Source organism: Cryptomeria japonica, chromosome 3, assembly GCF_030272615.1.
Source record: "Cryptomeria japonica chromosome 3, Sugi_1.0, whole genome shotgun sequence".
NCBI classification, from domain to species: Eukaryota; Viridiplantae; Streptophyta; class Pinopsida; order Cupressales; family Cupressaceae; genus Cryptomeria; species Cryptomeria japonica.
Genome location: NC_081407.1, coordinates 486,467,725 through 486,481,176, shown reverse-complemented (window position 1 = coordinate 486,481,176; position 13,452 = coordinate 486,467,725). Strand labels below are relative to the sequence as shown.

General features: G+C 35.4%; 2 protein-coding genes across 5 annotated transcripts in view; both read right to left on the bottom strand.

Moving 5' to 3' along the window:
• Positions 1 to 415: 415 nt before the first annotated feature.
• LOC131045085 (protein N-terminal glutamine amidohydrolase) overlaps positions 416 to 13,452 on the bottom strand; it is a 105,379-nt gene continuing 92,342 nt past the window's right edge. For all 3 annotated transcript variants that reach the window (XM_057978616.1, XM_057978624.1, XM_057978607.1), the window contains 2 exons: positions 1,933 to 2,057; positions 416 to 1,126 (listed from right to left, as the gene is read on the bottom strand). In XM_057978616.1, coding sequence (XP_057834599.1) covers positions 972 to 1,126; positions 1,933 to 2,057 — 280 coding nt within the window. In that variant the 3' untranslated portion in view covers positions 416 to 971. The remainder of the gene's footprint in view (positions 1,127 to 1,932; positions 2,058 to 13,452) is intronic.
• LOC131045102 (uncharacterized) lies at positions 7,029 to 12,089 on the bottom strand. 2 transcript variants are annotated; one of them, XM_057978633.2, is made up of 3 exons: positions 8,632 to 12,089; positions 8,458 to 8,530; positions 7,029 to 8,362 (listed from the first exon to the last, which is right to left on the bottom strand). In XM_057978633.2, the coding sequence occupies exons 1-3, from the start codon at positions 8,929 to 8,931 to the stop codon at positions 8,211 to 8,213; spliced, it is 525 nt and encodes a 174-aa protein (XP_057834616.1). In that variant the 5' UTR covers positions 8,932 to 12,089; the 3' UTR covers positions 7,029 to 8,210. Both variants share the same exon structure in this region; 1 of them encodes a protein (XP_057834616.1).

The window sequence follows — 13,452 nt, the reverse complement described above, 5'->3', positions numbered from 1 at the left end:
CTATGGTAACCATTGTTTTTTGGTCTTAGTATAACTTGGATGGGCTAGTCCAAATGTGCTGATTAGGAAGATGCTAGAGAATTTATAGCTCAGTTGTTTTAATCAGTTGCAATGTAAATCATGATGAAAATCTTCATATAGATTCCACCATTTGTGTTTTCTAATTTATACCTTTTTCTCTTTTTTTCTAGTTTTGGAAGGGAGACCCAAAATACTCTCATTTTATCCATCAGAAAGAAAATCTCAGTGCATTGAAGAATATATTCAAAAGCTTGTGCAACTTAGATATGCTAATTACATCGAATGATTGTAAGATACATATTACACATTGGACATCATTAAGTAGATCCATCTAGATTGACCTAGGTCAAGGAATCAAAGTTAATCTTACTAACATCAAATATATTGGAGGCTATTAAAAAAACATGTTAACAATATTGATTAAGATTTTAAAGAGATAATCACAGTGTCTGTATGCATAATCGTAAGTATTTCACTGACCAGTCAAATAAAATCCACTAGGGATCACTGAATAAATATTGTTATCACCTACCATTTCACTGGTGTAATTTATAAATCAGAAATGACAATTTATTTTTGTTCTACGTTGATTAAGAAGAATTTGTGCAGGGATATATCTACAGATTTTTAGAAGTGAACAGTGAGATATATTCACCTTCACCGATTCTTGGCATCAGGAATTGGGCTGAAAAGCCTTTCCAACATTGATATGCTTGACATATACCATCAAATGCTGCAGAGAAAATATTAATTTTATGACTAGATGGAATCCAGGTGTGCGGTTGGAATGTGAAAATGGTACATAGGAAAGTTGGATTGGAAAAGCATAGAACACATATTGGAGTGCAGAAAGGATTCATCTTTCTATCTACCTAAAATCTTGAAAAAGACTAGTTGCTCTAAAGAAATAGAGAACCTGAAACTAAGATGATAATAGAATTTGTTTAATTTTATAGGATCTGCATAAAAAAATCTTCTAATTTGTTTTCATCTATCACAACCCCAGTTTGTAGCTTGAAAACATCAGTTAATGCTTCTTCCATTTTTTGGTTGATATTTTCAATGCTCATTGAGACGAAGGATTCCAGATTATGAACAGTACCATCTGCATTTCAAAAATATCAAATTAAAATGGATGGTTCTAATAAATATATAGATACAGAGTTTTGACCCAAGCCCTGTAAGATGTTAAAGCCAAGCGCTTTAAAATAAATATGAGTAGTATTTTCAGAAGCAAAAGTCTTAATCTGACAATTTCCTAAATTGCAATTTGATTTTCCAAGACTTACCTACACATCATGATGAACTAAATAACATTTTCTAGAATAGAATAACATTTTGTGTAAAGGTACAAGCATTGGAGAAAAAAGATGGTTTAATGGAGCGCCAAAACAAGATAGTGCAAGTGCATGTTGTCTACTATCTTAAATTAACAATGGTATTTTAGGATTCAAATGCATAAAAGATTTTTTTTGTTGGTATACTAAGAAGAAAATCTACTTGCAGAGATAAGGCTGAGCTTGAGAACTATGATCAGCTTGGCAAGGTGTTAGTTTTTGACAGTTGCAGCTACAGGATTTCACTCCACATGGATCACCGCACATTCATTAAGGATCCTTAAGAAGTCCAACTCAACCAGTATATTTATTATTAGACGCGATTTAGAGTCTTTTACTAATGACTCCATATCCCTTAATTTTCTCACATATTTGATCAAAATTTTTCCAGATAAAAATTTGCTGAAAATTCAGGGGGTGTTCATTTTCACAACAGTTTTCTTAATGCTTGAAAATTACGTCTCCCTTTGAAAAATTTCTATTCATTGAGGATGAAATACAACCAATAAAGATAAATTAAATAGATACAAGCTTTCTCTAAGGATGATAAAAAATCTGTCATTCAAATGATTACCTTCTGCAGTAATGCAATTGTATGGAGGAGGAGGTGCAATCCAGTTTCCTTCAGAACTCTTCATGTGTCTTCTATCAGATGCAAAAGAGCAAAGGAATATTGGACCATGTATTACACGGAAAAGCCTGCAAATAAACACTAAAAGTGTAATTTAGAAATGCATCACAAAAGGATATAAAAGAAGAGAATCCATCTTAGGGCATATGATCTCAGTACCCAGATAAACTAGCATATACATAATTCTGAATTCACCATACTTAAAAATAAAACTAGAAAATGCAATTCATCATACATTGCATTAAGCATCCAAGAAACTTAACAGCAAAAAACTGTCTGAAAAAAATAAGCTCAGATTATTTGATAGTTTTTCTTCTCAAATGTAACCAAGGTGATTAAATAAAGCCATATTGCGCCATGCCCAGAATGAGCTAGTTTCTAAGATTAAAATCCTCCACTATTATATATCAGCTACCCAATCTTTCATTAGCACTTCTATATCTATGGTGGTTACATAGACCACACATATCAAACTAGAAGTTAGTGACTCCAGAAGACACCGGAGGCAAGTTCAGTGTTAAGGCATTAATTAGAACAAAACCCTAATAAAATCTAGGTAGCACAGCATGCAATGTGTGCAAGAGGACTTATCACATAAAAAATCATACAGAAAAATAATATACTAGAAATGGCAACTTGTACTCAGAATCCCTCAGTGCTGAGTGCCAAACTAAATATAGTTATGGATAATTCATGCATTCCAGCCAAAATTGTTGCTAACAATGACAATTTATCAAAGTCCGGGAAACAATTTTATACCCCAGATTTGGTAATTTGCATGTCCAAACACGGAAAGAAAAAAGGAAGCAAGCACCCCTAACCCCCTGCATAATACAAAAAGGCATATTACTTCAATCAAAGGCTTTAGTAATACTAATTATATTTATATAAAAATCTCCTAAGTTGTAAAAATATCAATATTTTGAAATTTGAGCAGTGGAGTTAGTTGACTGTTGATTAAATATTGTTGCATGGGCTAGTGTTTTGAATAAGGTGTTTTGCATTGTCACACAGGCTTATTGTAAATTCTTAAATATCATATATATAATTATATCTCTATCTACATTTTTATTTTATTAGAAGTTTTCTTTCCCCTTTCTTAGAACAGTCCTTCCCTCTATAAGCTTCTTTGTATATCATTATATTTTATAAATAACCACTACGGTAAAGTATACAACATATGTACAGATGTATCTAATCCCTTGTGTACTTTTCTTGCTTGCAAACATGCTTATATCAATTGGTATAAGAACCTGGTGACTGAAGGCTCTAAGACTAGTAAGCTCAATAGATCCATCTTTTACCTTTACTAAATCTAACACCCTTTGGCCTCACCCAATCATAGTTTTTATTTTGTCTGCTTGAGAGTCTCCATATCTTTTCCTCCACTAGATCCCATCATTTGGAACTTGTTGGTACTCCAAATGCACCACCTTCCAACCCAAGAATATTGTATCAGGCTAGCTCCTACGGATCTGAGTTACAATTGAAAGCAAAGACCATTATTGGATTAAAAAAGGATTTGGGATCTTTTAACAGGATCAGGTAATCTCCTCTTCGCTTTTGGCTATGCAAAACCAAGGGGGTTGTCCCTAGGATCCTGCCCGTGATTTCTTTAATAATTTAAACCTCCTTTATAAAGAAAATTATACCCTTTATTTAAGGATGGCCCTATTCACTATCACTAACCACTCCTTACACTAATTTGCTTGCAAACTATAGATTGGGATCATATAAAAGAAGACAAGCACAAGATCATGCAAAGTTCATTCAAAATAATTATTCCTAAGAAGCTCTGTGAATGAATTGTCATATACAGTTTCCCTAGAATGTTTGTAGACCTATTGTGCATGTTGGATCATGCTATCATGGGAGGAGGTCGGTGAAGTGCACTATTTCGAGAGGCATTTGGACCTACGAGTTTTCCAACTTGCATAAGTGTGTCATGTGTCTTCTCTGTTGTCTTTTCTATGGTGTGCAGGTCCCAAAATATAATTTGCTATTAAGCATCATAATATTTCTTTGTGTTGAGATTTTTTTCTCATGGAATGAGTGTTGATCAATGACAAGAAAAATTTCAAGGTGTTGTTAGAGGTCCATTTTTGAACATCTGGTAGTTTCACTCTTATTCATTCATAAGGAAAATCATTATTGAGAAGTTTATAACATAAATGTACTGTCCCCTTTCTAGCCAGTTAATTTGTGATTCGTTGTTAGCCTATTCTCCATGGTCCCATGGGCTAACTTGGACGTTGAAGGGATCCAGAGGATATTTGGCCTACGCATTTCTAGTTTCAAGCCAATCCGAGTTGATTTGATACTGTTTTGGGGAACTTACTATTTTTCGTAAGTCAACTGGCTAGGGCAGTGACTCAACATTTCATGCATTCTTGAATGGCAACAATGTCGGTGATCATAGTTGAATGCCAATTGGGTAATTTACTTCTAATTGGAGATATTTATTATTTAACGATAAGTTATGAAGTTAAATTAAAATATTTAACTTTATCGTTATTTAATAACGTTAGTGGGACTATAAAGTTAAGTGTTAAAAGTATTAAATGTCCCCTTTCTTTTAAAAAGGTGCATGGGTGCCTAATGAGAAGATTATAATATTAAAATAAAAGTGATTTCTATTATCCCACATTGCCTATGAGTTGGGTCAACCTCCTTGGAGAGTGAATAAATGGAAGTTTTGAGAGCTCTTTCAGCATGCTAGATTGAATAAGAAATTTATGAAATTGTTTGGAGAGTTCATCTTCAAGGGCTTGGAGGACGAAATCTCTCTTTGCTAGCAATCTACCTCCTTGGAGAGTGAATAAATGGAAGTTTTGAAAGCTCTTTCAGCATGCTAGATTGAATAAGAAATTTATGAAATTGTTTGGAGAGTTCATCTTCAAGGGCTTGGAGGACGAAATCTCTCTTTGCTAGCAATCTCTACACTATTGAAGGATACAGTCTGGGGATTTGGCAAGTGTTTGCAATTAGGTATTAAATCATTTATCAAGGGTTTCATTTCTGATTAAGAGTTTTGGATTTCATAGAAAATCTAAGAAGGGGGTTTGGAGAACGATTTTGGAAAAGAATAGGGAAAGCCACTTGCTGTTATTGGCATATACTGAGCCGTACATCTCTCAGCCTGGGCCGTACCACTCTATAATAGCTGTGAATCTTCTTGGACTTGGCATGAAGCTGCTGGGGTACTGTGCGTAGGGGTTTAATAGACTGCATTAACAGTTAAAGAGACATTTCTCGCTGTGTAGTTTGGTCCCAGTCAGCCGTACCACCTGAAGGATTAAATCTGCACCTCTTGAGGGCACTGTGGTGTCATTCTTGAACGTTAGATGCTGCTGGTGAAGGATTGTTTATATAGTATTGGTACTGCATCAATTTTTGAGCATTCTGTATTAAGTTTTTAACACTTCTAGGTCTGCAATGTATTTTAAATCTGACTTATAGTGTTTGAAAAAGTTCTATGAAATCTGAATACAATTTGTGTAATCAGCACTTTATTTTCTACATCATGTTGCAAAGTAGTATGCTATATGTATTGTTCCCTATCTTGAAAACAACCTGAAAATTCGATAAGCAAACAAAAAATAAACTCAGAAAATCAGTCCTAAAGATGAATGCATGCCAAGTGTTTGACAAAATGCCAAACCACACAAACTGAAAACATAAGTGCAGAAAGGATGGGTCTCTACAACAAAATCTCAAAAACTCGAATGATGCATATCTAAGAATTTTTTTTCTATGAATTAAGTTTAGCACAAAGAAAACATAAGGATAAGAATTTGAGGGTTATGGAGAGTTGCACTCAAGATACTCTTCAAACCATTGCATTTCACTTGCAAGGGTAATTCAATCTTTTGAAGCACATGATTGATGGTACCCTATCAAATTCTCGATGATGGCATCATACAAAAGGCATATCATCTTTTCAACCATGTGATGAATTTAAGCCTCTAGGTTAGCCAAAGGGTAAAGCAGTGTTTGATATTTCGATTGCCCCAAAAGCATCAAATAAGCTCTAGAGGGCTAAATGGTCATTCTTTTTGGCCTCTAGGAATTGGTGATAATCCACTTTTGCAAGTTAATTTTCTACCTAATCCCCCATAAGAAAGAAGGCCCTGGCATACCAAAATTGCGATCCACCCCCTTTATGTAATTGAATTAGAGGAACACATGTTTGAATGCAACCATTATTAGGGTGCTTATGGCTATATTCATTAATTCAAGACCACATTGTGGATCACATTACATGCCCAATTTTTCCTTTGGGAAAGATTTCAATAGGCTATTCATGGCAGTGACTTCAAGGGCCTTATTGTTGACTCCACAAACCACTTTATTTACCTTTGCTTGCACTTTGTTGTTGAATACCATGGTTAATGGTATTTAGGGTGCCACTTTTAAGCCGAATGTGATTTGAATTATTCTGTCCAAATAAGACTTATGGACCTTCTTTAATGTTGGAAAACACCATCTTCCACCTATTTCAATTTGGCTCCTACTGGAAGCCAGACCTTTTTTTTAAGGTTGTCTTGAAGCATGCATATAATGCCATTTGCACAATCCTAAGAAAGTTTTGATTTTTGTTCTTCCTAGCTCAATTTTCATTGTAAATTATTGACCTCATTTTTCAAGTTGTTGACCTTTGCTTGGAGGCCTTTTACCTTCATTTGCTCATCTTTTGGGGTGTTTCTGACCTGTGACATCCTTTCTTTAAGTCTTTTAGATCTTTCTATCAATTTTGTCCATCTCAAATTATAGTAATTGCTCTATTCATGGTGTTGGATCTTTGTTCCTTTTTATGTCCCCTTTAAATCTATTGAAGTGTTTTAGTGTGAAATTCTTTAGGAGTCATTTGGTTCAAGGGCTTCTAAAACTTGCATATCATACTCAAATGGTGCATGAATTTTTCCTTTGGGTAAAAATGTGACATTGATTGAGGCTCAAAGACCTAAAGAGCAATCAAGACTACAAATAACAAGGTACCACTATGACTTGAATTGTTGCATGATGTCTAGCAACTAGGTCAAAATTTGCTTCACTAGGCTTATTGAGGTTGGATGATATTGGACAAAGGAAGTTTGTGTGCCAGAAGGTGAACGAAATTGATAGGAGAGGAGGAGAAGAGGGACAGAAATCCAAAAAAGAGTAGAGGGGGGAAGAGGAATTTTTTCCACAATGAATAAAAAATGATCATGTTGGATGGATCAAGTTGCTTGGGAAGGGATGGAGGCATTGTGCATAAGGAAGAATGGTGTTGAGAGGAAGATGAGGATAGAGGGGGACTAAGTTGTCGTGGTAGTGTCCAAGGAGAAGAAGGATAAGGGGGTCAATCTCGATGGTTCTTGAAGGGGGAGGGGTAGAAGATCATAAATGGGTGGTCATCGTAGAGGTGACAAGATCAAGTATCTATAGGAGGGGAAGAGGTAATATTTATTGAAATTAGCATGTATGCACACTTATGAACATAGGCACTTAGCTTTAACAAAATGAGATATATGAAAGATTGAGACATAAAACATAAGTAGGAAAACTTGGACTCGCCACGGACTTGGCAATCCAAAAATTGGACTCGGACTTGGACTTGTCAAAAACTCGGGAAAGGACTCAGCAAAAAAGAAAACCGTCGTTTTAGAAAAAAATAAAAAGAAATTAACCCATTTAGAGAACATAAGAGCCATAATTGAAACATTACAAATGTCATATTATCTCCAAACACTCAATATTTGAAATTTCATCATTCATAATCATAGTTTCAAACTTTAAAATGTATAATAGCAGCATAAGTTTATAAATGTTTACAAAATTACATATAATGATATGTCCAACTGTGAAAAACAACAAACTAAAGACTACATCTTCCTCTTTCCTCTCCTATTATAGCTCAATTTTTCAGGCCTTGAACTAGTAGGTGCTGAGGTATCTAAATGATAAGTTGATTCTTCTTCTTCAACATCAAATTCCTCGTCTTCGTCCTCCTCCATTTCATCCAATGTTATTGCTTCTGCTTCTTCTGCTGCTCCTCTCTCTAATTCTGCAGGATATTCTTCAATGAGGAGGACATCATCACCATCATTTTATTCATTGATGGTCCAATCACCATATGGATCAATTTCATCCAAGTCAATGGCCTCGTGTGAAACACCCTCTACCTTTCTAGTGTGAAGGCAAAGGTTGTATCGAACAAAAAAAAGATCATTGAGGCACTTCTAGGTCAACCTATTTCTCTTCTTCGTGTGAATGTTCTCAAATAAGCTCCAACTCCGTTCACACCCAGAAGCACTACATGGCTGCGACAAAACACGGATGGCTTTCTTTTGAGAATTAGGCATGTCAGCACCATAATTCTCCCACCATAAATCTACAAAAAATAATTTAGAAATATTAGAATTGAGTAAAAAGTGTACCAATCAAGTTTCTAATTTTTTTCTTGTAGTATTGAACTAAATTTTTTACCCGATTGTTGTTTTTCTCTCCTATCAATTGCTTGTTGTGAAGAGAAGAGTCTCCCCTCTGCACCCTTGTAGATCTTGAACATTGAAAATTTCCAAATTCATAAATAAGATAGTCAAACTCAACAAGGAATATTTCCAAATTCATAAATAAGATATAGCAAATGTCAAATCTCACCTCCAACTCATCAAGAACCTTGTCTCTCAACTCACGATTAGGTGCCATCTTATCAATGCATGCAAAAACACCTGCCATGACCTCCTCATCATCCCTAAATGAATCAGAGAGGTAGAATTTCAAGTTCAAGAAGTAGGCCAAGGCATGTATCGGTTGTTGGAGTTGGTTTGTCCATCTACGATCAATGATGCGCCAAAGGATTTCATATTTTCTTGTATTTCTACCATAGTAATGTGAAATGGCCTCTTTCGCCCTTATCCATGGCCTCATAAATGAAACCCATTGGCATGCCCTCTCCATCCACCATACAAAGAACCCTTACCAAAGGTTCTGTCACCTAAAAAAATGAAAACAAATTTTAAATTATTACAAAATTAACCCCTCAAAAGAAAACAAAAAATAGATTATCTTGTATAAAGTTTACGTTTGTGTTTGTTACTTACCCCGATCAACTCCTCTCCACTTTTGTTGAACCCTTCATCAAAAACAATCTTCAATCTTCTCCGCTTCAACTCTTTTGGAGCATGCAGACTCCAACCAAACATCAGTCACAAACATTTGCTTAAGATGAGGAATGGCACCAAGAATGCCTTGCAATGAGAGTGTAATGTCCCCTTTTAGATTACTGTGCCTTGGGGACAATTTAGAGTTACAATATCTGATTTTTACAATAAACTTGTGCAATTGGAAATATGAATACTATGATATAAGATATAATAATAAGCAATGTCACTTGCTATTTCTGATTTGTACAATTAAAAGGGTATCCTTAAGTGAATTAATGAACACTTGCACCAAGTACAAGGGCCACTTGCTGTATTAATGATGACAAGTAAATATACACTGAGATATGAATTGATATTGCCTATGGCAATCCAAACTGCTGTCTCCTTACAGTCACTCAAATCCTGCAAAGTCTGATTTGTATCATCACCTCAGACAAAGTAGCCACTGTGTCCTGATTTGAATATATTAATTTGCAACAATGATGTGATCAGCTGTTTCAGATCTGACAATATTATCTTGCCCTTTGATGGGGCTGTTTTTGATATACGATTGCTTGGAATATGTACCCAATTGTGGGTCTTCAACCTTCCTTACTTTGATACTCTTCCAAACTGGAAATAGAATTCAGATAAAACCTATTCGATGTCTTTTTGCAATGAAATGATTGCTAATATATATTCATACATTCCATTGGATGTGTCCATTGGGAAATAGAGACATATTTATTTGTTAAGGTTATAATCGCACCACTTCATTATACTAACAGATGTTTCTTATCCTTATGTAGATCACCTTTCCATATGTAATCGATTGTAACCCTTGGTTTGGAACAGGTTTGCCATCTCTTACATCGTATCTCCTCATGACAGATTGGTTTAATATTAAATCACACCTTCCATTTTCTAATTGCCTCCCTTTGTATGAGTATAATTGTGGTTCTTTATTAATTTGTTTGATCGTGTCTCTTCCTTTAATTAGTTTGTTTATACCATAGTCGCACATTTAATACTCTATTCCTTATTTGAATCAAATAAGAATAAGATGATATTGAGTGGTGGAAGGTGTATGATTTATTATTCTTAATGATAAGTGGCGATTGAAGACTCGCGATCTTTCACTTCCTTGGGACAGTGATAATGGTGGGAATGGTTTTTGTTTGATAGTTCCTTGCTTCCTTCATTCGATAACGACCTTTGCTACTTAGGAATGTCATTATCACTTTGTGCTTCCGCATTCATGCTTGCTATCCGCGTCACTTTTTTAAAGACAAGGCCTTAAGTCAAATAACCATGATCGTTCATTTTCTTTTTCTAATCGCTGATCATTGTATTTAATCACTGCATCCTAAGATGTCTTTGTTTGATACCGATGGTTTGTATCGTTGTTGATTAAATGCTGGTTTGCTTTCTAGCCATCAAGTACAAGGATGTTGTTGCCTATAACTTAATAATAGTTCTAATCCGATCTGATCCATGGTGATACGCTGCACTCCAAGGTTTGGTTGGGGATATCACAGTGAGGAAGTGGCTAGCAAATCGTGTCACTCCTAGTCGCACAAGGTACTGCTTAAATGTTGGTTTGCTTCCTTGCCATCAAGTACAAGGATGTTGTTACCTATAACTTAATAATAGTTCTAATCCAATATGATCCATGGTGATACGCTGCACTCCAAGGTTTGGCTGGGGATATCACTGTGAGGAAGTGGCTAGCAAATCGTGTCACTCCTGGTTGCACAAGGTCCTTGCCATTTGTGTGTTTTCTCATCGAAGAAAGGACCTAAGTATGGTTGTAGATGAATTTGGTGACATTTTTAGCATCTTTAATTACCCTTTTCACCCATCCAATCTTCCCAATGTCCTCTAACAACAAGTCCAAGCAATGTGCAGCACAAGGACTCCATGTAATTGTAGGATGCCTCTCCATAAGCATTCTATCTACAGCTACATATGCAGCGGCGTTGTCCGTGATAATTTGGACAACATTCTCAACTCCAACATCATGGATCACCCCATCTAATAAATTGCACAAAGTTTCAACATTTTTGATTTCATGTGAGGCATCAATAGACTTTAAGAATACCATTGCACCATTAGAAGCCACCAAGAAGTTGAGGCGAGTCCTATTCCGTCCATTTGTCCATCCATTTGATAAAATATTGCATCCTTTTCTCCTCCAAAATATTTTTTGATCATCAACCACAACTTGTGTATATTTTACAACTTGCTCTAGCAATGGCCCACTAAAGTCTCTAGCTATTGGGGCCTTAAACCCCTTGCCTGCAATTGTAAATGCACTAACCAAACCTTCCCAATACGAGCTGCTCACCACATTGAAATTTAAATTATTGTAATACCAAAAAATTGTTGTTGCTATCTTTGCTTGCTCATGTTTTTCTCTATTCCATCCGGTGCCTTCAAGTGAAGGTTGTGCTCCTGGAACATTGTGTGGAACAAAGTAATTTGGGTCCGATGTAAGAGGAGGAGTCTCACTTGCCTCAGTCTCATTGTTAGCAATAGATGAATGTGGTTGACGAAAGCTTGGACTTCTGTGACCAAGGGGGCCCGAAGTGGACAGTGACACACTGAGATTCATTGTAGCTACTATGGTTTCTTTTATGTTTTGCCTTTCTTCTTTTTGCATATCATACTCAGCAAGAAGGGCCTGAATCTCTCTAATAATCTCCGAAGTTGTTTTGGGGCATAGCTCCACATTTTGTCCAAGTAGTTTTGAAAGATGGTATTTTAATCTATTGATTCCACCTGCCATCTATTTGCCACATTCAATACAAGTGACCTCTCCCTTTTTATTTCCTCGTATCCCATACTTCCATGCTTTGTCTTTTTGTCTTCTTGGCTTTGGGGCTGTCCTTGGAGTTGAACTTGACATTGCTGTTTTAACATGAAAAAATAAAAAAATCAGTAGGGTTTTGTGGAAAATCAATAAAAAAATGATAATGAATTGTTTGAAAAAAGTAGTAATCAAAAGAAGATAAAAATACAAGGAAATAAGTTAGGAAGGGAAATGGAAATTTTTTTGCCAACATATCCCCTTGTTTTTCAAGATTTTTTTGATTTTCAATCGATGGAAATGAAAAAAAAAAGAAAAATCCTTTACCTAGTTATCTTTTGCCGCTTTAATCTTGTTTCCTCACCTTCTTCAAACCCTACAAACCTGTTTTGAGCAATAACAAATGACTGAAATGAGGAAAAGTGAAAAAAAAAGTGTTTCAAGTCTGATTGTGCGTTTGTAGCAAACTCAAGAATCCTAATGAAGGACTCGCAAGTCCTGATATCAAACTCGCACCAAGTCCATTGCAAAAAATTGCGAGTTTGTTAAATGGACTCGCCCAGACTCGGCTCGCGAGTCCGTGGCGAGTCGACTCGGCCCACCAACAAACTCACAAGTCTTGGCGAGTCCACAAAGTTTTTGAACCATGGGATGGAGATCATTGGCTAAAATGCTTTATAATACATAATGAGAAAAGAAGTTTGGGTGTGTTGTAACTAACAAATGTTGGAAATATTGTAATAATATTATTGTCATTGATGTCAAGGACTATTGAACATACTGCCATTGATGTCTAAGATGAGAAGATTAATTTGTCCTAAATATTGTCATTAAGATCTAAGGAGTTTGCAATATAAGAGTGACAATAAGGGTGAAGGTGACACAAGTCGAAGGAATATATAAGTGTGAAGGTCTAAAGAGTTGCAATATAAGAGTGACAAGAAGAGTGAAGGTGACACAAGTAGAAGGTGTGTGTGTGTGTTATAACTAACAAATGTTGGAAATATTGTAATAATATGGTGGTTGTTGATGTCAAGGACTATTGAACATATTGTCATTGATGTCTAAGATGAGAAGATTAATTTGTCCTAAATATTGTCATTAAGGTCTAAAGAATTTGTAATATAAGAGAGACAATAAGAGTGAAGGTGACACAAGTAGAAGTGTGTGTGTGTGTGTGTGTGGGTGGGTGGGTGTGTGTGTTCTCTAATATTAATTTAAAAATTCTAACATACTAAAGGTGGTGGCCATAAAATTGAATTGTATTTTATGTAAGTGTTAATTTTTGAGTGAGTGATTGAATATTCTAACTGAAGTTCATTAACTATTGACAAAATACAAAAATAAATATGCATGTCTTAAATGCATATGAATTCCTTTGTAAGTGTTAATTTTTGAGTGAGTGATTGAATATTCTAACTGAAATTCATTAACTATTGACAAAATACAAAAATAAATATGCATGTCTTAAATGCATATGAATTCCTTTGTAAGTGTTAATTTTTGAGTGAGTGATTGAATATTCTA